This window comes from Trachemys scripta, chromosome 3 (genome assembly GCF_013100865.1).
Source record: "Trachemys scripta elegans isolate TJP31775 chromosome 3, CAS_Tse_1.0, whole genome shotgun sequence".
Classification (NCBI taxonomy): Eukaryota; Metazoa; Chordata; order Testudines; family Emydidae; genus Trachemys; species Trachemys scripta.
Window position 1 is genome coordinate 61,283,739 of NC_048300.1, and position 27,955 is coordinate 61,311,693.

The window sequence follows — 27,955 nt, forward strand, 5'->3', positions numbered from 1 at the left end:
AGCAAGATGGGTTGAGTCTGTCTAGCCTGACTATGGGCAGTGGGAGGGGAAATGGGGAGAGATCCCAGGCCAAAGGATGGAGGAAAACCCCCACCCATGGGGAGATAGGGAGGTTCAGCTTACATAGGCCAACGTGATTGTGTGGGAGACATGGGTTCAAAACCCAACTCTGCTGCTCCCTCATTCCCTGCCCACGCCCCAGATCCCCAGGCTGGCAGGCTCCACCCTGCCATGCGAGATACCCAGGCTTCATTACAGGGGCCTCTCTCTATGGCCAAACTGGAATCAGAGCAGTGCTGAGGAGCTCTGAGGAGAAGATTTCTCCAGCCTCCTGAACCAGAAGGTTGTGGAGCTGAGGGGGGAGGGATGAGCTCTCCTTTGGAATAATGCCACCTAGATTAACTTTGGAGGCCTTTAAACACCTGAGGAGTGTAGTGTCCCCCAGCAGCCATAACAAGTACAACATGCAACACTGATACCATCTCTGGGCACTAGCGTATTTGTACATACAAGGGGTCAGATCCTGTCCCTAACCCAATGCCCACTATTCAGTCCAGTGAGGCTGTGCCATAAGGAAACCACAGCTCAGGGGTGGAGGTATCTGCAACCTGTGCTGGGCTCCCAGCATGCGGAAGGGCTTACTCCAGCGGGAGATGTAGTGACAGAGAAACCATGACATGTGTGTCAGAGAGAGAGAGAGAGTCTTCTGACTGGGAGAGGGAGGCCTGGTTCTGGGGAAAGGGAAGCAGTGATGAGGGCCAGGGCCATAGGAGAAACAGAGGGCTTAATAAGGACATTTGCTCTTTATTTTAAATCACAAGTCCTTGAATGGGAGCCACTGATTCACCTGCCAGTAGAGAATAAACCCTCATTACACCAAAGGGGATGCTGCCCCAAGCCAGGAGCATGTTTCTCCATCCTAGGACTCTTGATCCAGACCAGTAAGTCTCGATCCAACCCCATCACGCCTCAGGGGACTGCTCCTTGTCCTCCCACGACTTGCACCTGAAACAAGGTCCACTCTGAGCAGGACCCAAGCCAAGAGCCAGTGTCACCCTCTGCTGTCCTTTGTGTAGGCTAGTGCATCCCCTATGGCAGCTCCTGGCCCAGCAGGAAGTAGGTGCCTGCACCCTCGAGCCTGTTGGGGTCCAGCGGAGATGGGGGTTGCAGGTGTGCAGCCAGGAGGTGCTCGTCACTGGTCTCAGTCTCTTAGCAGGGAAGTCATTGCTGCCCACTGGTCAAGAGTCGCTGAAACAAGGAGTCTTCCCTCTTGCTGAGGACAGCAGGCGAATCCAGCTCTGCCGCCTTCCCCATATGCATCACTAGCACACGGTCTGAGTCCAGGATGGTGTTCAGCCTGGTGAGAGCAAACACAGCAACATGTGTGTGTGTGTGTGTTGGTCTGTGCAGGGAGAGACACACCAAATATTGCTCCCCCATTCATTAGCACAGAAGCCTGAGACGCCCCAATAGGCACCAATTTCTACAGAGCCCTTCATCACAGTTGCTGGGGGAGCACTTCTATACTCTCCTTCAGTGCTAAAATGCAGCCATCTCTGGGGAGGAATCTGGGAGCTGTTTAACGGAAACACTACACAACAACTTTCAAGACAGAGTGAGAACCCAGGAAGACAGCATTTCTAATAGGTGGGAACAAGGAGGGTGGGAGTCAGAACACCTGGGTCACCTGCCTGGCTTTTCCACCAACTGGCTTTGTGAACTTGGGTGAGTTATTTCACCAGTCTGAGCCTCAGTTTCCCTATCTGTAAAATGGTGATGATACCCATTGCCTCCTGGGGGGCTGGGACCCTAAATTCATTCCTGTCTAAAGCACACAGAGATACAGTGGGAAGATGTAGTATTATTAATGGTATTATAATAAACTGCATGGGACTGCGTGAAGTCACAGCACTGGAATTGGATCAGAACTGACATTAATAACCCAACTCTTACAGAAAGTACTAGTGGATCTTCACATGGACCCCAGGTGGTCAGGATCTCAGTTTCCCATCTCCCCCAAAAGACAGAACCTCCCGCAGCCCATGGTGCCAGGCTGGGGCACAAGAGTCAGTCCTGATGGAGTGAAAAGTACCAACTACTGATTCTCTTGCAGCACCTGGATTTCCCTAAAGGTCTCCCATCCAAGTAATGACTCAACCACATACATAAGAACAGCCATACTGGGTCAGAGCAATGGTCCATCTAGCCCAAAATCCTGCCCTCCAATAGTGACCAATGTCAGGTTCTTCAGAGGGAATGTCCAGAACAGGGCAATTATCAAGTGATCCATCCCATCGTCTACTCCCAGCTTCTGGCAGTCAGAAGTTTAGGAACACCCAGAGCATGGGGATGCATCTCTGACCATGCTGGCTAACAGCCACTGATTAACCTATCATCCATGAACTTATCTAATTCTTTTTTGAACTCAGTTATAATTTTGGCCCTCACAATATTCCCCTGGCAAGGAGTTCCACAAGCTTGACTGTGCCTTGTGTGTGGAAGTACTTCCTTTTGTTTGTTTTAAACCTGCTGCCTATTAATTTCATTGGGTGATGCCTGGTTCTTGTGTTACGTGAATGGGGTTAAATAATACTTCCTTATTCACTTTCTCCACACCATTCCTGATTCTATGGACCTCTGTCATAACCCCCCCAGTTGTCTCTTTCCAAGTTGAACAGTCCCTGTTTTTTTAATCTCTCCTCAGCTGGAAGCTGCTTAATACCCTTAATTATTTTTGTTGCCCTTTTCAGTACCTGTTCCAATTCTAATGTATCTTTTTTGAGACGGGATGACCAGAACTGCACAGAGTATTCAAGACGATATTAGTCTACACAGCCTGAGGTGGCCTGGCTGCAGGGTGTTGTTCTTATCCACCAGTCCCTTCTTTCCCTTGGAGCTTTTTAACCTAGTGGTAATGGCCCACATCAGAGGAGCGAGGGCATCCCTGGCCCAGAGGTGGCAGTGCAGTCTCTCATCCTCTGGCTGTCCTGCAGTGCCCTCTACTGGGCAAGACCAGCTCTATTTCATGATCAGCACCCTCTCCGCTCTCCATGATGGCGGGGAGCTATCAGGCTCTCAGTTTTCTATATTCTCAATCCCTTTTCACCCTCTGAGGCTGCAATACCCCTGTTCCACTTGGCAGGAAATTCAGGGGCTCCCTAAGTCCCTATCAGACAGCTTCCAGCAATACATAGAACATGCTGGGTTTCCACCTGGCACCTACCAAAGAGAAGAGTTTGCTATTGGACAGTATCTGGATGCTTCTGGAGACTGGCAGCAGTCAGGTAGACTAGGGCCCAGGGGCAGGGGCTGAAGGAGGATGGTAAATACCTGCTTCACTCCAGAGCAACAAAAGGAAACAGACAAGTTTTCACTTGAAAAATCTTGTCATGCTGATTTCACGGCTCAACTCACATATGGAGCTGAATATCAAGGTAGGGGCAAACACAATGCTGAGACTGTGGGCATGGCCAGCACTGTGGGCATGACCAGTGGGTAATGCTGGGGCTGTAGGTGTGGCTAGTGAGGGAAGTCTGGCGCTGTGGGCATGGTGAGTGGTTAATGGTGGGGCTGTGGCCAGGTGAGTTTAAGAGCAGAGGGTTGTGCCTTTCTCCATAAGGCTTTTAGAAGGCTCACAGGGTATGTTTACACTGCCTCTGGCAGCCAGCCTCCCAGCCAAGGTCCAGAGACTTGTGCTAGCAGGGCTCATGTTAGCGCTCTAAAATTAGCTGTGCAGATGGTGCTTCAATGTTACAGTTTGGGCTGGAGCTCAGGGTCTCACACGACCCCACCTTCCTCCCCCCAGCTCTAAAACTGGAGCTCTAGACCAAGCTCCAACATCTACACAGCTATTTTGAGAGTGCTAGTGTGAGCCCCTCTAGCACAAATTTGTGGATGGGGCTGGAAGGTTCACTCCCCATTGCAGAGGAGACATGCCCTTGGTGTGAGAGGAAGCCGACTGTACCTGTGTGCAATCGTGAGTACAGTTTTGTCAGCAAAGCGCTGGCGGATGGTCTGCTGTAGCAGCTGATCGGTCTTCTGATCCACACTGGCTGTGGCCTCATCGATGCACAGCACCTGCCAGTGACACAGTGACAAAATAAAGGGTATCCCAACACCATGGGAGGAGATCTCTGTTCCCGGCCCAGAGATACACTAAGAGGGTAGCATAAATCAGCTCACAGCCCTGATTCCCATACACATCAGACTGTCCATTTATTCACTAGGGCTTCCTGACACAGACTCCCTGTCCTGCCCTTCTACCCCCACAATCAGGAACAGGCACCCCCTCTCTGAACAAGTAACTTCCCTGCTTTGAGCAGGGAGAATCCAGTTGGAGTTAGCAGCACTCACCTTGGCCTGGGTCAGGAGGGCTCTTGCCAGACACACGAGCTGCCTCTGTCCCACTGACAGACTCTTCCCTCTCTCCCCCAGCTCACAGTCCAGTCCACCTGCAGGGAGGCAAAAACAGCACTCACCCAGCAAGGGTTTGGTTAGAGCCCCTGCACAGCATGCCTGGGCCAGGAGCTTCCAGCTGGTACTCAAGACCTCATCTCTGCTCAGCCCCAGTCCAAAGCCTTGGGATTTTAGACTCGGACAGAAGCAAGATTTGTCACTAACAGTGTGTGTGTGTGTATCCTCTGCTAGGATCACAGAGACTGCTGTGTGAAACTTGGAAGCCCCTATCCTTTCCCCACACTGGATCCCATTGGGGCTTGGCCTCCCTTAGTCAGATCCTGCCAGAGCCTTGCCTACCACCCCCACCAGATACCTCACCTGCTTCCAGTGGACCTTACAGGATTCTGCTTGGGCCTCATATGTCAATCCCATTGGACCCCACTGGAGTCTGACCTCCCCATACCAGATCTTGCTGCACCTAGGCCCTTGACTATCACCTCCAACTCACTGTCTCTGCCCACTACCAGAGCCTCCTCATCTCCTGCAGGCATTGGACTCACCCATCTGAGTAATCACCGCCTGTAGATGGCACTGCTCCAGAACCTGATACAGGTCAGAGTCTGTATGTCGCCCCAGGGGGTCCAAGTTCTCCCGGATTGTCCCACTGAATAAAAATGGGTCCTGGGGGATTATGGCCAGTTTGGATCTGCAGGGAGAGGAGAGATGAAGGCTTAGCAGGTGGGAACAGCATGGAAGCAAAAGGCTTTTCCTCTGAGCCAATGGTAACTAGGTTGGCCCTGACTCTCCTGGGCTGGTCTCAGCCATGGGCACTGTAAACTGGGCATGTCTGAGACACACCAGGGACCAGGCAGGGCTCTTCTCAGCCTGGGAGTCTCAACACACACAACCAGGGCAGGAGGGGCTCAGGAACATTTCAGCAACTGACAGGAAACTGCCACAAGCAGCCAAAAGTGGCCAGAAAGGATCTCCACTAACCAGCCCCCTCAGTATCATTTTGCTGACAGCCATTAGAACCAGAGTCCTGTCTCTGGTGGAAGGGCTCCTGGCTGGACCCTAAATGCCATTTGCTCCTCCTTCTGCTCTGCCCACCGTACCTCAGACTCTCCAGGCCCACCGATCGGCTGTCGACATTGTCCAGGAGGATCCGTCCTCCACTCAGCTCCACCATGCGGAAGAGTGCCAAGAAGATGGTAGATTTGCCAGATCCTGTGCGCCCCACAATCCCCACTTTCTCTCCAGGGTAGATGGTGAAGGTCACCCCATCCAGAGCATTGGGCAGTCCTGGCCGATATGTCAGAACCACCTGCTGGAACTCCACGTGGCCTCGGCTCGGCCAGTCAGGGGCAACCTCAAAGGAAGAAGACGATGAGACCAAAGTGTGATCAGGATCAAATACCAGCCCTGCCCCACTTGCCACCTGTCCCTTTACCTGGCTTCTCAGTTCCTGATCATCCCTGACTCTTAAGCCTCCTCTGCATCTCCCAATCGCACACCAGCCCTGCTCCACCCACCCTGCCCGTCTCCCCCTGCACAAGAAGACCTTGGGGGTTGGGGAAATGGGGTGTTGGTATTAGGAAAGGGCAATTGCTCTGGGCAGTTCCTGTAGATCAGGCCAGCAGTCCTCAGTGCCCACTCATTAGATCGCTGTAATCATCTCCAGCCACTGGCACATCAGGGCCCTGTGGGACACCTGAGCAGATGAGAAGAATGCACAGACAGGAGAGACAGTGCAAAGCACAGATCCATGAGATGGGATGCAGGCCAGAACTGGAGGGTTAAGTGAGAAGTTTTACCTGGACCAGCTGCTCCTGGGGCTCTATGGGGATGTCTGTGGAGTACTCCTCTGCTCGCTCCACACTCACCATCATGGTCTCTGTCTGTGTGAAGCTGGAGATGAGGCCTGACAGCAGGTTTGTGACAGACAGGGCATACGAGAGGGCCAGGCCTACAAGACCTGAGATGATAAGAGAGCACAGCAGGCATGTGAAGGAGTGGCAAAAGCTGGGGACGCAGCTCCAGCCAGGGTGGACAAGGAAGGAGCCAAAGCACCAGGGGAAGGTTATAAGATGGCAACCCAGCTCTGGGATAGGGAGATGGAGGGGGAGGAGAAGAGGCTGAGGATCTACCTCCTGGACACATGGATAGAGCTGCAGCTCTGGGACAGGGAAGAGGATGGCCTGAAACCAAGTATTTTGGGCTCTGTATTGGATCCTGGCTAAGGACTGGCCAGACATGCTGGAAGCATGACTGTGGTGAGAAAACTACTTTGAACAAGAAACTCAAGTTTGTTAAGTTAGGTTTTAGTCTTAGCAGCATATTTTTACTTTTGTTTGTTTGTAACCATTTCTATCCCAATTCCTTCTACTTAGTAACACTTAAATACTGGGGGCCATGAATCAGTGTTCATGTCACACTCCCCGTCAGTACTCGGCCCGGGCAAGCTAATGATCCGACCTGTGGACCAAATTTGGTGATGAATCCAGGTCACGTGCCACCTGAGGCACGTTGCGCATATACTAAGGAGGCTTAAATACCTGTTCTTGTTAATAAACCTAATCTTGTTTTATTATACAACCCTTTCAGTGCAGTGTTTCCAACTGACGAGTAAAATCCTCAGTCAATCTAACAGGCTGGTGCTGTCTCTTTAAAGAAGCAGAGAAGTCTATCAGGTTTGTGAGTGCTACACTGAGAGGGGCTGAGCACTGCAGAGGAGATGGCTTTGGGGAGATGCAGGACTGCAAGGAGTAACCAGGCTGGTGGAAGCCAGGGTGAGGTCACTGTGCTGCAAGCAGGCTGCTGGTATCAGGGCTCTGAGCCAAAGCTGCACAGCACAGAAGCACCCAGGGTTACTGGGCAGGCAGTGACACAACCCCGTACTGGTCTGGGTGACCCTCCAAAGTTCCACAGCATACCTGGATTTCCCAATTGCCTCTGGTGCTGGATGATGGCGATTCCTGCTATAGCTGTAACCACAGCAACTCCAATCATCTGTAGGCGGATGTCCAGCCACTGCATGGCGGTGTTACTGGCAAAGAGGCAGCGCTGGTTCTGCTCCAGTCGCAGCTGATTCTCTGCCTCAAATCTGGGCCGGGCACAATGCAGTGGTTAATATCAGGATCAGCCCCAGGGGCCACTGCCATTCATCTGTCACCCCAGCCAGCCCCAGGGCCAGAATCTCTAGATAACTTCTCCCTTACAAGAGTGAAAGCCCCAAGTTCTCCAGGTGCTGGCACCCTCCCCATCCGAGGAGCAGCCCTCACCTGTCTGTGGCCCGGGTGGCCCGGATAATGCTCAGCCCTGTCAGGGTCTCTGAGAAGTGGGTGTAGATGGGGGACAGGGTGAGGCTGTAGAGGCGCTTGAGCTCACGGGAGGTGCGCCGGTAATAGCGCTGGATGGAGAAGTAGAGGGCAGCCAGTGGCAGCAAGATCAGGCCAATCCAGGGCAACCCATAGGTTATCATCACCAGCATGCCCAGCAGCCCAAAGACATTGGCCAGGAAGATGTTGAGGATGAAGGGCAGGCTGTCGTCCACGCAGTACAGGTCCGAAGAGAAGCGGTTCAGGATCCGGCCCGTCGGTGTAATGTCAAAAAAGGTCACTGTGGCCTGGCAACATGGGAACCAGAGTGGTAAGAGCCACGCTGGGCTGGGACAGCCTTGGAGAGGGAGCAGTGCCCCTGGAGTTATAGTTTGGCTGGCAGGTGGCCCAGCAAGCAGCTACCATTCAGAATGCCTGGAGAGAAGCAGGACTGAACATGGACCAGGAAGGAATTTCCAGCCTGCACTGGCCAGGCAGACCCAGACTCCAAACCCCTCTCCTCCCCAGTGTGGAGGTGCCCTGCTGGAATGGGCATCCCCAATCCCCAGCAGCAGCACACATCTCACAAGGCACAGCCAGTCACCTTCACAATGGGGTGGCTTCAAGGTACCTCTTGCTGTGGAGAGTTGAGAGGCAGGCATAATGATTGCAGCCAAGGGGTGGGCAATCTGTTCACCTCCCTGGCTGAGCAGGTCAGCACTCCAGTGAGATGGTTTATGACTATCTCTGTTCACCCTGCCCCCATTTCTCTCCCCGAGCTGAGCTCCTGGAACCTCACCCTACCCCTTACGACTGTTACCTTCATCACTCTCTGGAGCAGCCGGCTGTGAATGACAGTGGCAGCGCGGATGGTGCCGTAGGCAAAGAGGAAGGCCCGCAGGATGGTGAAGACTGAGTTGGCCCCAGCAATGCCGCCATATACCATCAGGTAGAAGTTCACATCCAGTGTGCTATTGGGATGGACTGGAGCTGTGCCCAACACCTGGATGCGGGAGCTGGGAGAGAGGAGACAATGTGCTACAGCCACAGTGCACACTATGCCAAGGCTGACACCTAGAGCCCCTGAGACAGCAAACACAAGGGCCAGGGTCGGGGAGAAGCCAAGGGTCCTTATTCCTAAAATGGGCTAACAGCTTCTTCCTGCTTTTCACCAGCCATGGCAAGCTGCAGCAGACTGATCTCTACAATTCCAACTGTAGGCTCTCCCCACCCCCAAGAACCTTGTGCAGCCAGGGGGTCTCCCATTTGCCTCAGACAGCAAATCCAGCAGCACCTCTTCACTACCCCTTTGCGCTGGGGTGGCCTTTTTGTCCCTATCTAGCTCTCACAACCATACTGGCTCTGTGCAATGGGGGCGTTTAGCCATCTTCTATTCACAGCAAGAGGCCTTTGCAAAAGGGGCACCAAGGAGCAACTTTGGAGACCATTGCTCCCCCCACAGCCAGACCAAGCCAGCTCCTGAACCAACCTATGCCCACTTACACGAGCCCCGCAAAGGAGAAGAGCAGCAGCTGTGGGGAAGGGACAGAAGCTGACAGGGGCCTCATGGAGATGTTCGCCGTCTGGGGCAGGTTGGAGATCCAGTGCGACAGCCACCAAACGGAGACATTCCCAGATGCTGCAGAGATACACAAGAGTCAGTGCAGGGTGGGGGTTAGACTCTGCTTCAGTCAACCTGTGGGAGAAGAGCAGGAAGTGGAGCTGAGCTGGGCCTTCCCTGAGGAACTGCCCTTACCTCCTCACTACCCAGCCTAATCTATACCCTGCTGTCAATACATTCGCCGCTGTGGTTACTTGAGCAGTAGAGATGACAGCTAGCAGCCATAGGAGCCAGGTACAGCAGGCCCCTGGGGAAAAACAGTCTTCTATGGAGACACAACCCCACACGCCAGTGTCCCCCAGGGTAGCAGGTGCACAAATTAGACAAATCCTTCAACTTGATGGACAGGAAAGTGCTGAAGGGGCCCCAGCTGAAAGGTTAGGAGGATTGGGCCTTCCTTCTGCAGGGGCTATGGAGAGAGAGTAAACCCAGTCTGCCACCCCCAGGGGCCCCTCACATATCCGGGAGCATAGCAAGGGAGCAAGAATGGAGAATGTCCCAAACAGAGAGTGGAGTGAGCTGCTGCCTTACCTTGCATCAGGAGCAGGGAGAAGAGGATGGACAATGCTAGGCAGCTGCCCACTGCCAGCCAATATGCCCTATACACCTGAAAAGCTACTGCCCCTTCTTTCTTTTCTTCCTCCCGCTGGAGGAGGCAGGTAGCTTGTCCCAGTTCCTCTGCCTCTATCTCCATGACCTTCTCCTGGCCTTGCTCAGCAAGGACTGGGGGGAAAAGGCACAGGTCAGTGCAGCACCAATAGGACCAGCTCCTCACTGTAAACAGGGCAGGTCTATGCCAAAGGGAAGGCTTCGCCATATTCTTAGGAGGCTTTCTAAGGTTTGTCCCCTCTTCCTTCCCTTTGCAACAGAGTTCATGCCAGCTGCACCCTGTACCATAGGCATCTATCAGGAAGTTCTGCAGCAGGTGGGAGTGCAGATCAGCATACTGCTTCCTGGCCAGTATCCAATGGCCCCTTTACCCCAAGCATAGACCTCTAGCCCGTCGTGCGAGGTGTGGGAATGGGGGTTCTTTTCCAAGCCCTATAGCTATCAATTTAATTACCCCCATTTCAGCTCATAACTGCAGATGTGATTACTGCTAAGGAGCCAGGAGGACTCAGAGAAACCTGTGTATTCAGACCTTTTACATATATATTATATGCTCTATTTCTGCCACGAAAAGGAGGCAAGGCCTAGTCAGCAGATCAAGCACAGGGCTGTGAACCAGGAGTCTAATAATCCCAACTCAATCTGTGATGTTAGGCAAGTCACTTCCTCTGTCTCCCTCAGTTTCCCTTGGCTGCTTTCCTGCTCCACCCTGTCCCATTAGTGCAGTTTTCTTGAACTCCTGCTTGGAGATCAGATAGTGGCAGTAGGCGTTCCGCATGGATGTTATCCTGTGACCCCACCCACCCTCACCAATGCCATATATTGACCTTTATTCTGCCTCCTCTTATTCTCCTCATTGACCTTGGGGGTGGCTTCCACCAGTGGCAGGATTTCAGATGGGGTCCCTAGAAAGAGAGAGACCATGAGCGCTTTATACACTGCAGAGATCCTAAGGACCGTGTGCCAGCTGCGGAAGTTCAGCTAGCTATTTGGTACAAGATGGCCCAATTTACTTCTATCTCTGCCCTCCTATTCCTCCATTCAGCACCCACAACCCTACAAGCACTGCTCCACAGTTTCCTGTCCCTGCACTGTATTACTCTAAGGCCCAACTCTTCAGAGTCCGTCTGCTTTATCCATACTCTGTACATTCACCATGTCCCAGTTCTCCCAGCTTATCCAGTGTTCCTCTTCCCCAGGGCTCCCACTAATTTACCCCAGCCTCTTTGCAGCTGTCTGCTTTGATCCTCTATGGCCATTTTCCATCTGAACTCACAGCCCATCTGTCTGTCTGATAAGGCTGAGACAGAGTTCTTAGCCCTCTGGTACACAGACCAAAACAAAAGCAGGTGTGCCACAGTACCTATCTTGACTATTCTGCCATTGTCCATGAGCAGCAAGGTGTCAGCCTTCTCTAAAAACTCCGTTCTGTGTGTGCAAAGAATCCTGGTCTTTTGTTTGAGAACTCCCAGAATACATTTCTGCATAAGGTGATTGGCTACATCAGCATCAACAGCTGCCAGTGGATCATCAAGAAGATAAATCTCCTTCTCCTGAGGAAGAAGAGACAGTGATACATTTCCCAGTTCCTTCAGTTCCAGCTTTCCCCAGCAGGTGGTGTTGTAGAGAATGGTGCAAGTGCATTGGCTTGGGGCAGCTCCCAGCTCCTTTAGCCCCAGCCTGCATGAACAGGAAGAGCTGGAGGAAGTACAGCTGGAGCTCTGGCCGTTGGGCGTTTCCAGCTTCTCTAGCCCAGCCTTGGCTCTTGGACAATGCACCTGCAGCAATTGGCCCTCTGTAGGGTCACTCCCCTATTTACCTGATAAACGGCTCTAGCAAGGGCTATTCGAGCCTTCTGTCCCCCACTGAGGGTCACTCCATTCTCACCCACCTCCGTCTGGTCACCTGCTGGTAAGATCTAGAAGTGAAACACACAAGATAATCCATGAAAAAAGTTGCTTCACAGAGGCAGCATGACATAGGGGATGCAGAACCAGGACTCCTGAGTTCTATTCCTGGCTCTGACACTAACTCACTATGAGACTTTGGACAAGACACGAGTGGCCTGATTTTCAGAAACTCTGAGTACCTACAACTCCCACTAAAATCAAAGGGAGCTGCCAGCGCTCAGCATCTTGGAAAAAATCAGACCATAAGCCTCCTTGTGTTTCTGCTTCCCTGTCTGTGCAATGAAGGACAACAATCCCTCCCTCCCGGGTATAGTAGGAGGGTTCATCAGCTAATGTGTCTAACGTGCTTCCTGGATGGTATGTGAGGATTACTGATTGGAGAAGGGTGAGGGCCTGAATCAACCTAGATGAGCAATTCTTTCCTTCCAGCTCTCTTTAGGGTTGAGGCGTGGAGCATCATCAGACCTGCTGAGAGATTTGTTACTGCCTCCTCTCCTAAAAGGAGTCTGCCCTGCAGTTCCTTGGGACATCTGGGGCTGCTGCCTTGATACTACCAGCAGTCCCACATGGAGGACACAAATTTAGGCCTCTTCTCATCCTGCATGGCCCCACCAGATCCTGGGGAAGGGCTTTCTGCTCCAACAAAGCATTGGCTTCTGATAGTTTCCCTGTAGCCAGAACCTGACTGCTTATTAATGGGAGTACTCAGGCAGCCTCGAACAACCTCTCCCTTCCCTGGGATTCAGAGCTTTCTGCTCCTCAGGACAAGTCTTAGAGGAAACAGTACAAAGTGTTGCCAAGCCAGCCTCACACATGCGCCTCAGCCCAAGGGAAGGGAAGTGACTCAATGTCAGGGACCAGTAATGAAAATGAACAAACAGCTAGGCTGCGTGAGACACATGGCACATTTGGCTTAGGAAGGAGGGAGAGGCTGGGGAAATAGGTTCTATGCCCTGATGGAGAAGTTAAGGTTCAGGCTGAGATTCAGGGCAGGGCACAGGGAAGCCAGTGGGACGTTTTCATCACACGGCACTCACATTCAGATCGTCGGAAAGTGCACAGGCCTCAAGCACCTCCTGGTAGAGCCTGGCATCATAGTCCCTCCCAAAGAGGATATTCTCACGGACAGTGGTAAACTGGATCCAGGGCTCCTGGGTGGCCAGGCCGAATCCTCGCTCCAGATCCCAGACATACACTTGCCCACCAAGTCTGCAAACACCCAAGAGCCGGATAGGGGAGAGAGGCAGAAAAGGAAAAGAGAAGAAGTAATATGGAGAGAGTGTGCCTGGCAAATGGGTCTTCTAGCCCATGGAAAATCCCCTGTAGCAGAGGTGCTGGGAGGTGGGACAAGGGGAGAGAGGTGTCTTTTGGCTATTTACCTGTTGAGTTCTCCAGTGATTGCTGCAAGCAGAGAGCTCTTCCCACAGCCAACCTTCCCAACAACTCCCACCAGCGCCCCCTGCAGAGGGAAACAAGCAGCAGCAGATTTATTGCATTAACACTTGGCCCTTCTGGTGATGGCTCCCTCTTCCTTATTCCCTGCACCCCCACTCACCTTTGCCACTGCCAGGTCCTGAATGAAGATCTGCAGAGTCCCTCCAGACAGGTGCTGCCTGGTGCTCTCCTCCCTGGCCGGTGACCAGGAGAAGGTGGAGTGATGCATTTCCAGTGCAGAGGATGGGTCTGTGGGGCCATCTGGCAAAAGAAAAGCAGCACAGCCACTGCATTAATCCTCAAGGGTCAGAAAGTGCAGGGGAGATACTAAGCTGGGCTCAGCCTCTCCTGCAGTATGTTTCCGAGAGAAGACGGCCCAGACAATCTCAGATGCTGGTAGCACCATCAGCTCCACTCCCAAACACAGTAGACAAGAATAAGACACAGCTCTGACACACACACCCCAGCTGTACAAGGCGACTGTGTGACACTGAGACACTTCCCTGTTGTAACCTCACCTTAAAATCCTTCCTTCTTTCTCTCTTCCACCTGTCTCTGAATCCCTGTAGGAAGCAAGTGGAGACCCAGAGACTCCCATGGAGTCATTCCAAGAACAAACTGGACTCCCTATGTCTGAAGGTGGAAGGAACAGCAGGGAGCTGGCAACAGGGAAGGGGGGAAGAAGGGAAATATGGTAGAGGGGAGTGCAGAGGTTCCATCCAGTCTGCCAACCGAAGCCAACAGGGTTGATGGCTTCAGGGTCAAGGGAGATTTTGGAGAAATGAGCAAGCATCCTTTGCTTTGGGAATATACAAAGGCAGGAATCAACAGGCATAGGCATAGTCTGTTTGGTGCTGGTGGAGAGTAATGCTATTGCCCTGTCCTCTACTGGGGACATTTCCACAGGTCCACGGTGTGCGCTCACCTCAGACTGACTGAATGGAGCACAGCTCACTGCTCAGCACCCTAGGGAGTTCAGAGGAGGTGGAGCAGTCACCTAGCTGCTCTAGGGCCAGTGAGCCCGTTTCCTATAGACTTGTGCCCTGTGCACCTCAAGCACCTTCTGTGTTCAGACTTCTCCGTTCTCTTCCCACCCCACACATGGAAATTCCACCCAAAAGCCTACAGCATCCATTCCTGCTTGTGTCCCATCGCCTGTCTCCATACCAGTGGTGTAATAAGCATGCAGGTCCTGGTCAGAGAGCTCAAGGAAACGCTGGATGCGATCCAGGGACACTTTGGCATCCAAGATTCCATTCAACACCCAAGGGAAGTTATTGAGGGGAAGAATCAGCATCCCAACAAGCGCCAAGGCTGTAAATACCTGTGCCAGAGAGGGAGACAATAAAGAATTGGGGGGGAGTGACCCTTTGGCACCCCCCCCCTACACACACACAGAAGAGTTTCACAGATTAGAGACCATCATGGGGAGGGGGAAGACAGAATGGACAGATGTCCTTGCATCTGTGGGAAAGTCATGGCTCACAGAAGGGTACTGAGCTCTATTCTCAGGGTGGCTACAGCTGCACTCAGCATGGTGGGCTGAGCTCTGTCCCCTGGGGAGATTCCAGAGGAATGCAACCTCGTGCAGGAGAGGTGCCCCACTGTCATTCTGCTTAGGATGGTTCTGAAAACTCTCTTCCCAACTCACACATCAGAGCAATGGGGTTGCACAGGTCTCCCTTGTCATTCACCTTGGTGGCAGTGAGTTGGTGCCCCAGCAGGACATAGGTGATGAAGATGACAATGGAGACGACTACTGGCAGTGCTGCCCACAGGTACACGCACACAGCATCCAGGTACTTGATGGCTCGCAGCTTCTGCAGCTCCTTGGCTCGGCAGGCATTTATCCGGGCACCAAAGTGCCGCTCCCAGGTGTAAAACTTGATCACTCGCATGCCACACAGGAACTCTGTCATTAGCTGTGGGCAGAGAGGCAAGCAGAACAGAAGAGTCCCAGAGCCATATCAGACTAGACGCTAGCCACACAGATCTGACAGAGAGGGGACAAATGATGGAAAAACAAGGGGCCAGGACTAGGACATGTCTACATGTGGCAGTGGCAGCAGTCAGAAGTTCTGACCCCTCTTCCCTGATGCTACGCCCTCCTGTTTGAGCTCTGTGGTGTTCAGTAAAAAACTAAACACTCAGTATTTAATGTCTGAGCAAAACAATTGGCTCCCCACAGATTCATCTGCAGAACAGTCCTGACTTATCTAGAGAAGACCACCATGCATACTGGGGAAAATATACAATTAGATATAACTTCCTTCAGGAACATATTGCAAAAGCTCCTACAGATTTGCCATGCATATGGGAGTGAGACTTAAGTTTCTATGCTTTCAAAATATGGGTTGAGAATTGCAAATAGGATTGGAGGGTCTGGAGAGAGCTCTGTCACCATTGTAGATGCTAAGTTAAAACATTACCATAAAATCCTATCACACTGGAGCCCAGGACACTTTGATAGTAATCCCAAGAGGGAAGAGACAGTGCTGGAGATGCTCACATGGCAGAAGCGAGAAAGTGGATGACACCGACTCTGAGCGTGCCAAATCAGAAAGACACAAAACCACCATACAAAGGTGGATGCATGCACTTCGAACCAGCAGTGGGCAGGGGTCCCAGGATTAAAAGGCATCAGCGGGAAGATGTGATGGGAGTGTCTCAAGGGAACAGACCATAAATTTCACAGTAACTGCTACTCACAGAACAAGGATCTATTGGAGAGACTGGACATACCAGGAAGGCAATGGAATACCTCTGAATGATATTATAGAACAACTTCCCTCTAGGTGGCATCACAATGACATTGCTTTGCACTGCACCCCTCAGGTATCTCACCTTTCTGCACTCCCATCAGGATTTTCAAGGTCCCAGCTCATTAAATGGGTTCCACAATACATAGCCAAAGTTCTAAGAATGATCAGGAAGAAAATGCAGCAATGAACCCAAAGGCTGCCTCACCTTAACTCGTGTGTCTTTATGCTTCAGCATCTCCTTGTTGTTCTCCATGATACGGTTTGCTATGACCTTGTTGACAGGCACAAGCAGCAGGGCCAGGGCCAGGCCTCCCAGGAAGGCCACCCCCACCTGCTGGTAGAGGAGGTAGAGGGTGATGGCAAACTGGAAAGGGAGACTCCACACCTCATGGAAGCTGACGCAGAAGTTGACCAGCCGATCGGTGTCTGTGCTCATGAAGTTGACAATCTCGCCCATGGTGAAGCCAGCCAGACTGCTGCCACTAACCCGCAGGGCCTTGCGATATATGGCAGAGATGACTGCCACACGCACCGTCAGCATCACCTTGTTCACCTCATAGCTGAACTGGTTCCGCAAAAGAGCACCCAGGAAGGAGCCAGCAAAGAGGCCGAGGGCATACAGGACCCCATGGCTCAGAGGCTCCTGGTGCGACTCCATGAAGCTAACCAGCAGGTTCAGGAGCAGGGGACCTGAGAAGCCCAACAGGCTGCCAGCCAGTTTGAGGAGCCCTAGGGAGTAGTAGCGGAGCCCAAAGGCTGCATGCAGCACTGAGAGGAGTTGCACAGCCTTCTGGGCATCACAGGGGCTCCCTGAAGATGGGGAGGCATCTCCATTCCCATCACTTTTGGTGACAATTGGGCTAGTGGAAGACATTGTGTCTTCCTCCTCTTGGCTGAGAGCTGCCTTTTCCTGCCAGCAGGAGTAGAAATGGTCATGGACCCTGGTAGCCTGGAGCCGTCGAGGTAGTAGATAGACGTCCTGTGGCCGATTCAGCATCCACTGATAGCCACGTTTCATAAGAGGGTTCATCCAAGCATAAGAGAAGCGCGAGAGCCAGCTTTCACCATCCTCTGCCACTCCCTGCCAGTTAGGCGCTGGGATCCCTGACTCTGTGATGAGAGGTTCACGCTGCCAGGAGTCATTGATGGAGCAAAAAACTTGCCTGCTGGCAACAGGAGTAATATACCCAATCACATAGATAAGTAGAGAGGCCAACTGCAGGCAGAGGATGGAGAGTCTGAAGATGTGAGCAGCGTGGAGGTGGGGCCAGGCCACCCCATTCTGGCAGTACCATACCAGTGTGATGATAAGGGCAGGGACAGGGAAGAGGGCTAGGAGCACCATGGCTGCAGGGCCACGGGAGGAGCCGTACGTGGACCTGTAAAGCGTGAGGAGTGCCAGGCTATGAGTGAGCCATGCCAGCAGGGCAATGCCACTTGCCAGCACTACCAGATACAAGGTACCCAACTCCTGCTGAGTGATGGCTGCTGAGATTATATCAAGGATGGGGAGGCCAGTGAGTATGAAGGAGGCAGCAATTCTGCATTTCCAGCCAGGTCTGTAGGAAGCCCCTGGGACAGGAGATCTAGTGGAGAGAAAAGTGGTGAAAGCTTCAGAGTGGAGCCAGCTACCAGTCCATCACCTGTGACTCACTCCTCCCCTTCCTCCCTCTTCTCTTCCCACCACTACCCAGTCACCCCTAGTTCTCACTCATATAGAGGATGACAGGCTGTATGTCCCATTCAGAGCTTTTTAGGAAGATAAAAATTGCCACACTCGATCAGATCATGTGTCAATATACTCTGGTATCTTGTCTCTGACAGTGGCCAATAGCACATACCTCAAAGAAAGATGCAAGAAACCCCACAGTTGACAGTTATGGAATAACCTTCCCATGAGGAAATTTCTTCCTAACCTGTGATACTTGGTGGTTGAATTAGGTCCTGAACCAGGACGGTTTAAATCCCTGCTAAAAATCTATTTTTATCCTCTCTAATATAACTCTGGATGTTCACATTCTTCCCGAATGTCTGATTCTTTTTTGATTCCCCCTAAACTTTTGACCTCAGTGATGTCTTGTGGCAAAGAGTTCCACTGGCTAATTACCCAATGCATAACAATTTCCTTATCGGTAACATATATTTGGCCTTTCAATTTCATTGACCATTCTCTTGTTTGTGAATTATGAGAATGAGTAATTAGGAAACCCTAATATAATTTCTGTACACCATTTATTACTTTGTATATTCTCTCAATGCCACCTTGTATTTATATCCTCTCTAACCTAAATAATTTCAATCTCTTTTCATACAGAAGGTTTTTTAGGTCTCTAATCATTCTGATCACTAGTCTCTGAACTCCCTCTATTTCTACTAAATCTTTTTTGAGATATAGCGACCCCAGCTATATACAGTACTTCCAGGTGAGGAAACTGATTAGTGTAATGGCATTATAATATTTTTCTCTACTCAATCCCTTATATAGAACTAAGAATGTGTTTGTTTAACTATCTGTCACTGCAAATTGAGCAGATGTTTTCACTGAGCTGTCCACGATGATGAACAGGTCTTTCTTGAGAGGTTACAGTTAATTTAGAACCCAGCAGCATGTAGGACTTTTCTTGTTTTAAAAAATAATACCACCATAAGGGGCTGGAGGGAGTGAGTTACAGAGAATATATGTGCTTGGCTAAGAAATGATTCAGGAGGGACATGATAACCACCTACAATTATGAAAGGAGCATGAGGAATTGTTTAGGGTGGTACCCAAGATATAACTACTAGGAGGAAGGAGAAAAGAAGTACAACTGGCTTAGCTATGGTGCATAATGTAATAAAACACAAACACAGGATAAATATAACTTTTTCAATAGGGAATATGTCAGCTGAATATCAGGAAATATTAGGGACAATTAGGGTTGGGCATCATCTCCCCAAGGGAAACGGTGGAGTCTCCATTAGTTGGAATATCTGAAACTGAGCTGGACAAAACCCTGGGGAATAAACTATAGGCTAGATTCTACACTGGCCCTGGGGGATAGGGATGGACTAAACCAGGGATCTCAAACTCAAATCACCACGAGGGCCCCATGAGGACTAGTACATTGGCCTGAGGCCCGCATCACTGAAACCTTTTCATACAACAATACAAAAGTATAGTCAAAAATGAAAAAAATGAAGAGTAAAATAGTATGCTATTAAAAGTCAATGTATTAACTTTTTAAAAACTGTAATGCGAAGCGGGGTTTTAATAAAATATTAACACCTGTAACTATTCCTTATGTGGTCAGTAACCAGGGGTCTCAAACACGCGGCCCGCGGGCCATTTCCTGCGGCCCGCCATAGGCACCGACGCTCTCCTGCACTGTGTAACCCTTTCCACACACCCCCGGTCACAGTGCAAAGTTGAGAGGAAAACTGAGGGTCACCTTGGAATTATAAAAATGTTACAGAAAATTTCCAGTTGGTCACAGACACTGTCCAGTATCCCAGTGGAGAGAACCTTGGGCAATGGGGGAGGGGGTAACCTCTGGGTGCTCAGCACCCCTAACAGAGAGACCCCTGGAGATGGGGGATAGTGCCCGGCGCCCCTAACTAACAGTCTATCACAGGGGTCTCAAACCCGTGGCCCCGCCCCGTACCCCGCCTCCTCTCACCCCTTCCCCAAAGTCCCCGCCCCAACTCTGCCCCCCCGCCCCTATTCCAACCCCTTCCCCAAATCCCCACCTCTTCTCTGCTGCCTCCCCTGAGCGCACAGCTTCCCCACTCCTCCCCACTCCCTCCTGGCGGTGGGAAGCGCTGGGAGGTAGGCGGAGGAGCGGGGACGCGGAGCACTGGTGCGGGGGGAAGAGGGGAGCCTGGCTGCCTGCGAAGTCAGCGCCTATGGTGGGCTGCAGGACTAACTCGGCCTGCAGACCACGTGTTTGAGACCCCTGGACTAAACAGGACCTAATAGTGCTTTTCACTCTGCATATGCTCCAGCATGACTCCCAAAAGGGAGTAAACACAAGACTGTGAATGTTTCCTGCAGGCAGCTGCCACATAGCACAGAGAGAAATGATTTCCACCATTCAGGAGCCTTTTCCCACATTCTTCATTACAATGAAGAGGAGACACAGATGGCTACTGTACCCTGGAGTGCCGAGGTAGCAAGCGCTTACTAATGCAAGGATCACGTGAGGGACAACATTCAAAATCAGCTGGTTAAAGCAGTGACCAACACTACCATGGACCCACACAGGAAGCGGGTCTTCAGGACTGGTACCACACAGATCAGCCAGGATCTCTTCCATCTTCTCTTAGGAGCCAAGTATAACAGCCAGGAGCTCCTAGGGAAGAAAACAGGAAAAAGAATGAGTTAGGCGTACAACTAAATCAAACACAACTTGAGATAGGAAAGGAAGATTCCTCCTTTATTAATAATAAACTCCTTGCCACATTGCAGGTCCCTTGTTATGAGGATCTCAAACAATTTTACAAACATTTATTACACTTTACTGTCTTCCCCTTATCCCCGTGAAGTAGGTAAGCCATACATGGGATTAACTTGAACCATGACTATAGCCAGATGAAATTTTTCATGTGAAACTTTTTTTTTGCTGAAAATTGTAGATTCAGCTTGATGGAAATCTAGGGAGGTGGTGGAATCTCCATTCTTAGAGGTTTTTAAGGCCTGGCTTGACAAAGCCCTGGCTGGGATGATTTAGTTGGGGTTGGTCTTGCTTTGAGCAGGGGGTTGGACTAGATGATCTCCTGAGGTCCCTTCCAATCCTAAACTTCTATGATTCTTTGAAATAGCTAATGAATTTGTGTCAAATTGTTTTGGTTGAAATCCTCACCCCACCCCGCCAAATCCACAAAAGATCAAAACATTGTTTTGACATTTTTGAAATGAAACATTTTGATGTTTCAATTCAAAACAACATTTTGTTTCTAAATTTACTTCAATTTTATAAAAAATTAAAAATATTGAAAACAAAACATTTTGTTTGACCCAAAATGACATTTTTTCCCAACTTTTTGGTTCACTAAAAATTAGATTTTTTTGTTTTTGTTTTGGGTCAACCCACAACAATTCCCTCTCCCCCCGATTTTTTGGAACGGCCAATGAACTAAAAAGTCAGTTATTTGTACAACTCTCCCAATGACCACTATGTGACTGTCTCTGGAGTGGAAAACAGCAGTTCTTTAACAGTGCAAACCAATATTATGCAATTATTTAGAACAGGAAGCAGAAGAGAATCCTATTCCAATTGAAACTGCCAAGGGAATTTAAAGATTACCTACAAAGGAAAAAAAGATTCAACTTGTGCTCATTTTTTGCCTCTTAATGATATGTACAGGGGCCTGGAAACGTTTTGTTATGAAAAGGGTTCTTTTACATTAGCAATTCAGGTCCTGTCCATCATGATACAGTTGACAACTGGAGAACTAGTGAAACATGACAACATGACATTACAACAGTTAAAACAGTGAAAGCTGCAGTAATTGAGAGGGAAAGGGCGTTTTAATCACTGTTTTCAACATTGGGTTTTTGTTTTTGTTAGCGCCTATTTAAAAAGGTATGGATTGGATGAATGGACTGTAAGGTGGATAGAAAGCTGTCTAGATTGTCAGTATCAACGGGTAGTGATCAACGGCTCGATGTCTAGTTGGCAGCCAATATCAAGTGGAGTGCCCCAGGGGTCGGTCCTGGGGCCAGTTTTGTTCAACATCTTTATTAATGATCTGGATCAGAGGTAGGCAAACTTTTTGGCCCGAGGGCCACATCGGGGTTTCGAAACTGTATGCAGGGCCGAGTAAGGAAGGCTGTGCCTCCCCAAACAGCCTGGCCCCTGCCCCCTATCCTCCCCCTCCCACTTCCCACCCCCTGACTGCCCCCTCAGAACTTCCGCCCCATCCAACCCCCCCTGCTCCTTGTCCCCAACCACCCTATCCTGGGACCCTCTGGCCCTATTCAACCCCCCCATCTCCCTGTCCCCTGACTGCCCCAACCCCTATCCACACCTCCGTCCCCTAACAGGCCCCCGGGACTCCCACGCCTATCCAACCCCATCCCCTCACCACCGCCCTCAGAACCTCCACCCCATCCAACCGCCCCCTGCTCCCTGACTGGCCCCCAGGACCCACTGCCCCTTATCCAATCGCCCTGCTCCCTGCCCCCTTACCAGGACTGGCGGATGCGCCCCCAGCTGCAGCCGCCATGCTGCTGTGCTGCCTGGCAGGATCTTGCAGCCTCGCCCACAGCCCTGGCGGCGCGGCAAGCTGAGGCTGCATGGGAGGGGGGACAGCAGGGGAGGGGCTGGGGGTTAGCCTCCTCGGCTGGGAGCTCAGGGGCCAGGCAGGATGGTCCTATGGGCTGTAGTTTGCCCACCTCTGATCTGGATAATAGGATGGATTGCACCCTCAGCAAGTTCGCAGATGACACTAAGATGGGAGGAGAGGTAGAGATGCTGGAAGGTAGGGATAGGGTCCAGAGTGACTTAGACAAATTGAAGGATTGGGCCAAAAGAAATCTGATGAGTTTCAACAAGGATAAGTGCAGAGTCCTGCACTTAGGATGCAAAAATCCCATGCACCGCTACAGGCTGGGGACTGACTGGCTAAGCAGCAGTTCTGCAGAAAAGGACCTGGGGATTACAGTGGATGAGAAGCTGGATATGAGTCAGAAGTGTGCCCTTGTTGCCAAGAAGGCTAACGGCATATTGGGCTGCATTAGTAGGAACATTGCCTGCAGATCGAGGGAAATGATTATTCCCCTATATTCGGCATTGGTGAGGCCACACCTGGAGTACTGTGTCCATTTTTGGACCCCCCCACTACGGAAAGGATGTAGGCAAATTTGAGAGGGTCCAGCGGAGGGCAACGAAAATTATTAGGAGAGTGGGGCACATGATTTACGAGGAGAGGCTGAGGGAACTGGGCTTGTTTAGTCTACAGAAGAGAAGAGTGAGGGGGGATTTGATAGAAGCCTTCAACTACCTGAAGGAGGGTTCCAAAGAGGATGGAGCTCGGCTGTTCTCAGTGGTGGCAAATGACAGAACAAGGAGCAATGGTCTCAAGTTGCAGTGGGGGAGGTCTAGGTTGGATATTAGGAAACACTATTTCACTAGGAGAGTGGCGAAAGCACTGGAATGGGTTACCTAGGGAGGTGGTAGAATCTCCATCCTTAGAGGTTTTTAAGGCCCAGCTTGACAAAGCCCTGGCTGGGATGATTTAGTTGGTGATTGGTCCTGCTTTGAGCAGGGGGTTCGACTAGATGACCTCCTGAGGTCTCTTCCAACCCTAATCGTCTATGATTCTATGATTTAACATCAATGACTAACTAAAATTTTGTAGACTTTGAGCCCTCCCCAGCAAACAAGGGAAAACTAGACTACGGCTATGTCTACACGACAGCCTAAGTCGGCAAAACATATGTCGCTCAGGGGTGTGAATATTCCACCCCCGACTGACATAAGTTTTGCTGAAATAGGCTGTAGTGTGCACAGTGCTATGTCGTAGGGAGAGAAGCTCTCCTGCCGTTTGTGGAGGTGGGGTTTTTATGCCGATGGGAGAGCTCTCTCCTGTTGGTATAGAGCATCTTCACTACATGTACTGCCAGCTGTGCCACTGCAGTGCTGTAAGTTTAGACATGCCCGTAATGTACCTGAAGATATGTCTGCACTACAAGCGCTGCAGTGGCAAAACAAGTGCTGCAGTAGTGTAAACACCTGCTATAGCGACAAAAGGAGTTCTTCCATTGTTGTAGTAAATTTGCCCCCTCGAGAGGCAGCAACTAGGTCGACAGAAGATTTCTTCCAGCAACCTAGTGGTGTCCACACCAGAACTTAGGCTGTCTTAACAACATCTCTCGGGGGTGTGAATTTTTCACACCTTTGAGGGACATAAGACATCCACACTGGGCCAAACCATTGGTCCATCTAGCCCAGCATCCTATCTTCTGACACTTGCCAGTGCCAGATGCTTCAGAGGGAATAAAAAGAACAGAGCAATTATTGAGTGATCCATCCCCTGTTGTCCAGTCCCACTTTCTGGCAGTCAGAAGTTTAGGGAGAACTGGAGCATAGGGTTACATACCTGACCATTGGCTAATAGTCACTGGTGGATCTAATCCAGCTACACTTTTGGCCTTCACAACATCCCCTGGCAATGAGTTCCATGGGTTGACAGTGCTGTGTGAAGAAGTACTTCCTTATGTTTGTTTTAAACCTGCTGCCTGTTAATTCCATCGGGAGACCCCTGGTTCTTGTGGTATGTGAAGGGATAAATAACACTTCCTTATTCTCTCTCTTCACACCATTTAGGACTTTATAGACCTCTAGCTTATCCCCTCTCTTAGTCATCTCTTTCCTAAACTGAATAGCCCCAGTCTTTTTAAATCTCTTCTCCTATGGAAGTTGTTCCATAACCCTGGTAATTTTTGTTACTCCTTTCTGTACCTAGAAGTACCTAGGTCAATCTAAATTTTACATGTCGATCAAGCCTTAGTATAAAAATATTGCTCAGGCATGCAGGAGTGAAATCAGGAAGGCCAAATAACACTTGGAGTTGCAGTTAGCAAGAGATGTTAAGAGTAACAAGAAGGGTTTCTTCAGGTATGTTAGCAACAAGAAGAAAATCAAGGAAAGTGTGGGCTCCTTACTGAATGAGGGAGGCAACCTAGTGACCGAGGATGTGGAAAAAGCTAATGTACTCAATGATTTTTTTGCCTCTGTCTTCACGAACAAGGTCAGCTCCCAGATTGCTGCACTGGGCAGTACAGCATGGGGAGAAGGTGACCAACCCTCTGTGGAGAAAGAAGTGGTTCGGGACTATTTAGAAAAACTGGACGTGCACAAGTCCATGGGGCCGGATGCGCTGCATCCGAGGGTGCTAAAGGAGTTGTCAGGTGAGATTGCAGAGCCATTAGCCATTATTTTTGAAAACTCATGGCGATCAGGGGAGGTCCCAGATGCCTGGAAAAAGGCTAATGTAGTGCCCATCTTTAAAAAAGGGAAGAAGGAGGATCCGGGGAACTACAAGCCAGTCAGCCTCACCTCAGTCCCTGGAAAAATCATGGAGCAGGTCCTCAAGGAATCAATTATGAAACATTTAGAGGAGAGGAAAGTGATCAGGAACAGTCAGCATGGATTCACAAAGGGGAAGTCGTGCCTGACTAACCTAATTGCCTTCTATGATGAGATAACTGGCTCTGTGGATGAGGGGAAAGCAGTGGATGTGTTATTCCTTGACTTTAGCAAAGCTTTTGATACGGTCTCCCACAGTATTCTTGCCGCCAAATTAAAGAAGTATGGGCTGGATGAATGGACTGTAAGGTGGATAGAAAGCTGGCTAGATCGTCAGGCTCAACGGGTAGTGATCAATGGCTCCATGTCTAGTTGGCAGCCGATTTCAAGCGGAGTGCCCCAAGGGTCGGTCCTGGGGCCGGTTTTGTTTAATATCTTTATTAATGATCTGGAGGATGGTGTGGACTGCACTCTCAGCAAGTTTGCAGATGACACTAAACTAGGAGGCGTGGTAGATACACTAGAGGGTAGGGATCGGATACAGAGGGACCTAGACAAATTAGACGATTGGGCCAAAAAAAAACCTGATGAGGTTCAACAAGGACAAGTGCAGAGTCCTGCACTTAGGACGGAAGAATCCCATGCACTGCTACAGACTAGGGACCGAATGGCTAGGTAGCAGTTCTGCAGAAAAGGACCTAGGGGTCACAGTGGACGAGAAGCTGGATATGAGTCAACAGTGTACTCTTGCTGCCAAGAAGGCTAATGGCATTTTGGGCTGTATAAGTAGAGGCATTGCCAGCAGATCGAGGAACATGATCGTTCCCCTTTATTCGACATTGGTGAGGCCTCATCTGGAGTACTGGGTCCAGTTTTGGGCCCCACACTACAAGAAGGATGTGGAAAAATTGGAAAGAGTCCAACGGAGGGCAACAAAAATGATTAGGGGTCTGGAGCACATGACTTATGAGGAGAGGCTGAGGGAACTGGGATTGTTTAGTCTCCAGAAGTTAAGAATGAGGGGGGGGATTTGATAGCAGCCTTCAACTACCTGAAGGCGGGTTCCAAAGAGGATGTAGCTCGGCTGTTCTCAGTGGTGGCAGATGACAGAACAAGGAGCAATGGTCTCAAGTGGCAGTGGGGGAGGTCCAGGTTGGATATTAGGAAAAACTATTTCACTAGGAGGGTGATGAAACACTGGAATGCATTACCTAGGGAGGTGGTGGAGTCTCCTTCCTTGGGGGTTTTTAAGGCCCGGCTTGACAAAGCCCTGGCTGGGATGATTTAGTTGGGAATTGGTCCTGCTTTGAGCAGGGGGTTGGACTAGATGACCTCTTGAGGTCCCTTCCAACCCTGATATTCTGTGATTCTAAGCCTTCCATTTCTGAGGTTAAAAAAAATAAGCAAAGCCTTCCCCCACCTCACCCCCTATTTTTATTGTAAAAAAGGTTAAACCCTCTTTCAGGCCTCTTTCTCCATCATAAAGCAGCAAAGAAAAAAAAAGCACAAAGCCCCCTTTCTACAAAGAGCCTCAGCAGGTCACAAACTTGTTTCCTTGGATGGGTGATGGAAGGGGGCCAAAATAATTTTCCAAAGCTGGATTTAGAGAAACATTTGGTCTCAGCAAGTCTCAAACCTAATTCCCATCACTTTGGGTACAACCCTGTGACTGGGCCTGAAAGGGGAGAAAATGTAATTTACTAGGGCAGGAAGGGAGTTTTCCGTTTCCAAAAAAATGGTTCCATCCTGCCTGGGGCCGGGCGGAGGAAAGCTGGTATGGATGGAGCATCCAACAAATAAATCCCGGGAAGGGGGGAGGTGTCAGGGTGTCTTCTTTCCGCGCAGCCCTCGCTGTTTGAATGACACACGTTCACTTGGAAGCGAAAAGTCCCTTCGATCGAACCAGACACCGGCCCCGTGTCCTGCCCTCGCACCTTCCGCCCTTGTTCGGTCTCTCCCCAAACCCCGCCCGCTCCCGCGGGGCCGGGTGTCGGCCGGGCTCCACCTTCCCTGTCGCGCGGGCTGTTTGGGGCGGAGCGCCCGGGGCGGATGTGGCCAAGGCAACGGGCCCAGCCCGGCTCTGGGAGCGGCCAAGGGTGGCTCAGGGCCCAGCGCCTTCCGGCCCCGGCTGAGCCTCACACAGCCGCCCGGCCCGGTGCCCGCAGAGGGGAGGGTCCCCCCGGCCCACCCGCCAGGGGCAGGCAGTGAGGACCGCCCACGACACCCGTCAGGGCCTCGGGTGACGTCATTGGCTGCCTCCCCCTGAGCGGGCGGCCTTTGACCCCTGCCCCCGCGGTACCTGAGCGCGTCCCCGTCTCCGCTCCTTCGCTGGGCTCGCGAGGACGAGCCCGCACCCATTTCCTCGTGGCCGCGCTCCCTGCCGCCGAGAGGCTGCACTGCTGCCGAGCCGGCCTGGCGACGGCGAGCCAAGAAGGACAAACCCGGGCCTTGGCGCTGTCCCGCGGCGGGCCTGGGCTCAGCGTCAATCCCAAGCCGCTCCGGTGCCAGCCGTGCTTTACCCGGCACGGAGCGCGCCTACCCCGGGCTGGGCGGTGACTCCGCCAGGAAACGGCCTGAAGGGTCCCAGTGAGAAGTTGTGACGGGGCCGGGCCGGGGGGGCCTCTGGGCTGAGTGAGCGGCAGCCGCAGAGCGGAGCGGGCAGGAGGGGAAAGCGCCTGTCCATGGGCTCTGCACAGGGGAATATTGGACACCCCCCTTCCCTCCCCGTCTTTCCCCGTCTTCCAGGGTGGGCAGGTGAACAGGGCCCAGGCAGGGGCCGATCACTAATCGTACAGCGGGGCTTGTCCCTGCTAGCAGCCTGTGGGTGACCTTTTAAACCCCATGTTTTTGTTAGCCCCTGTTTAAGTAAAGCATAGAAGAGAAAAGGTCTAAATTG

The 27,955-nt window shown here is 51.1% G+C and overlaps 1 protein-coding gene across 1 annotated transcript; it reads right to left on the bottom strand.

Annotated features, from left to right (window-relative positions):
- Positions 1-788: 788 nt before the first annotated feature.
- On the bottom strand, positions 789-27,700 carry ABCC10 (ATP binding cassette subfamily C member 10). Its single transcript, XM_034764895.1, has 22 exons — positions 27,359-27,700; positions 20,183-20,379; positions 16,257-17,637; positions 14,984-15,211; positions 14,457-14,613; positions 13,411-13,550; positions 13,235-13,314; positions 12,893-13,064; positions 11,765-11,863; positions 11,309-11,498; positions 10,773-10,850; positions 9,868-10,059; positions 9,219-9,354; positions 8,536-8,731; positions 7,680-8,023; positions 7,332-7,501; positions 6,213-6,373; positions 5,514-5,767; positions 4,959-5,104; positions 4,354-4,451; positions 3,965-4,077; positions 789-1,357 (listed from the first exon to the last, which is right to left on the bottom strand). Exons 2-22 carry the CDS (start codon positions 20,341-20,343, stop codon positions 1,222-1,224), a joined length of 4,632 nt encoding a protein of 1,543 aa, XP_034620786.1. The 5' UTR covers positions 20,344-20,379; positions 27,359-27,700; the 3' UTR covers positions 789-1,221.
- Between the last annotated feature and the right edge of the window lie 255 nt (positions 27,701-27,955).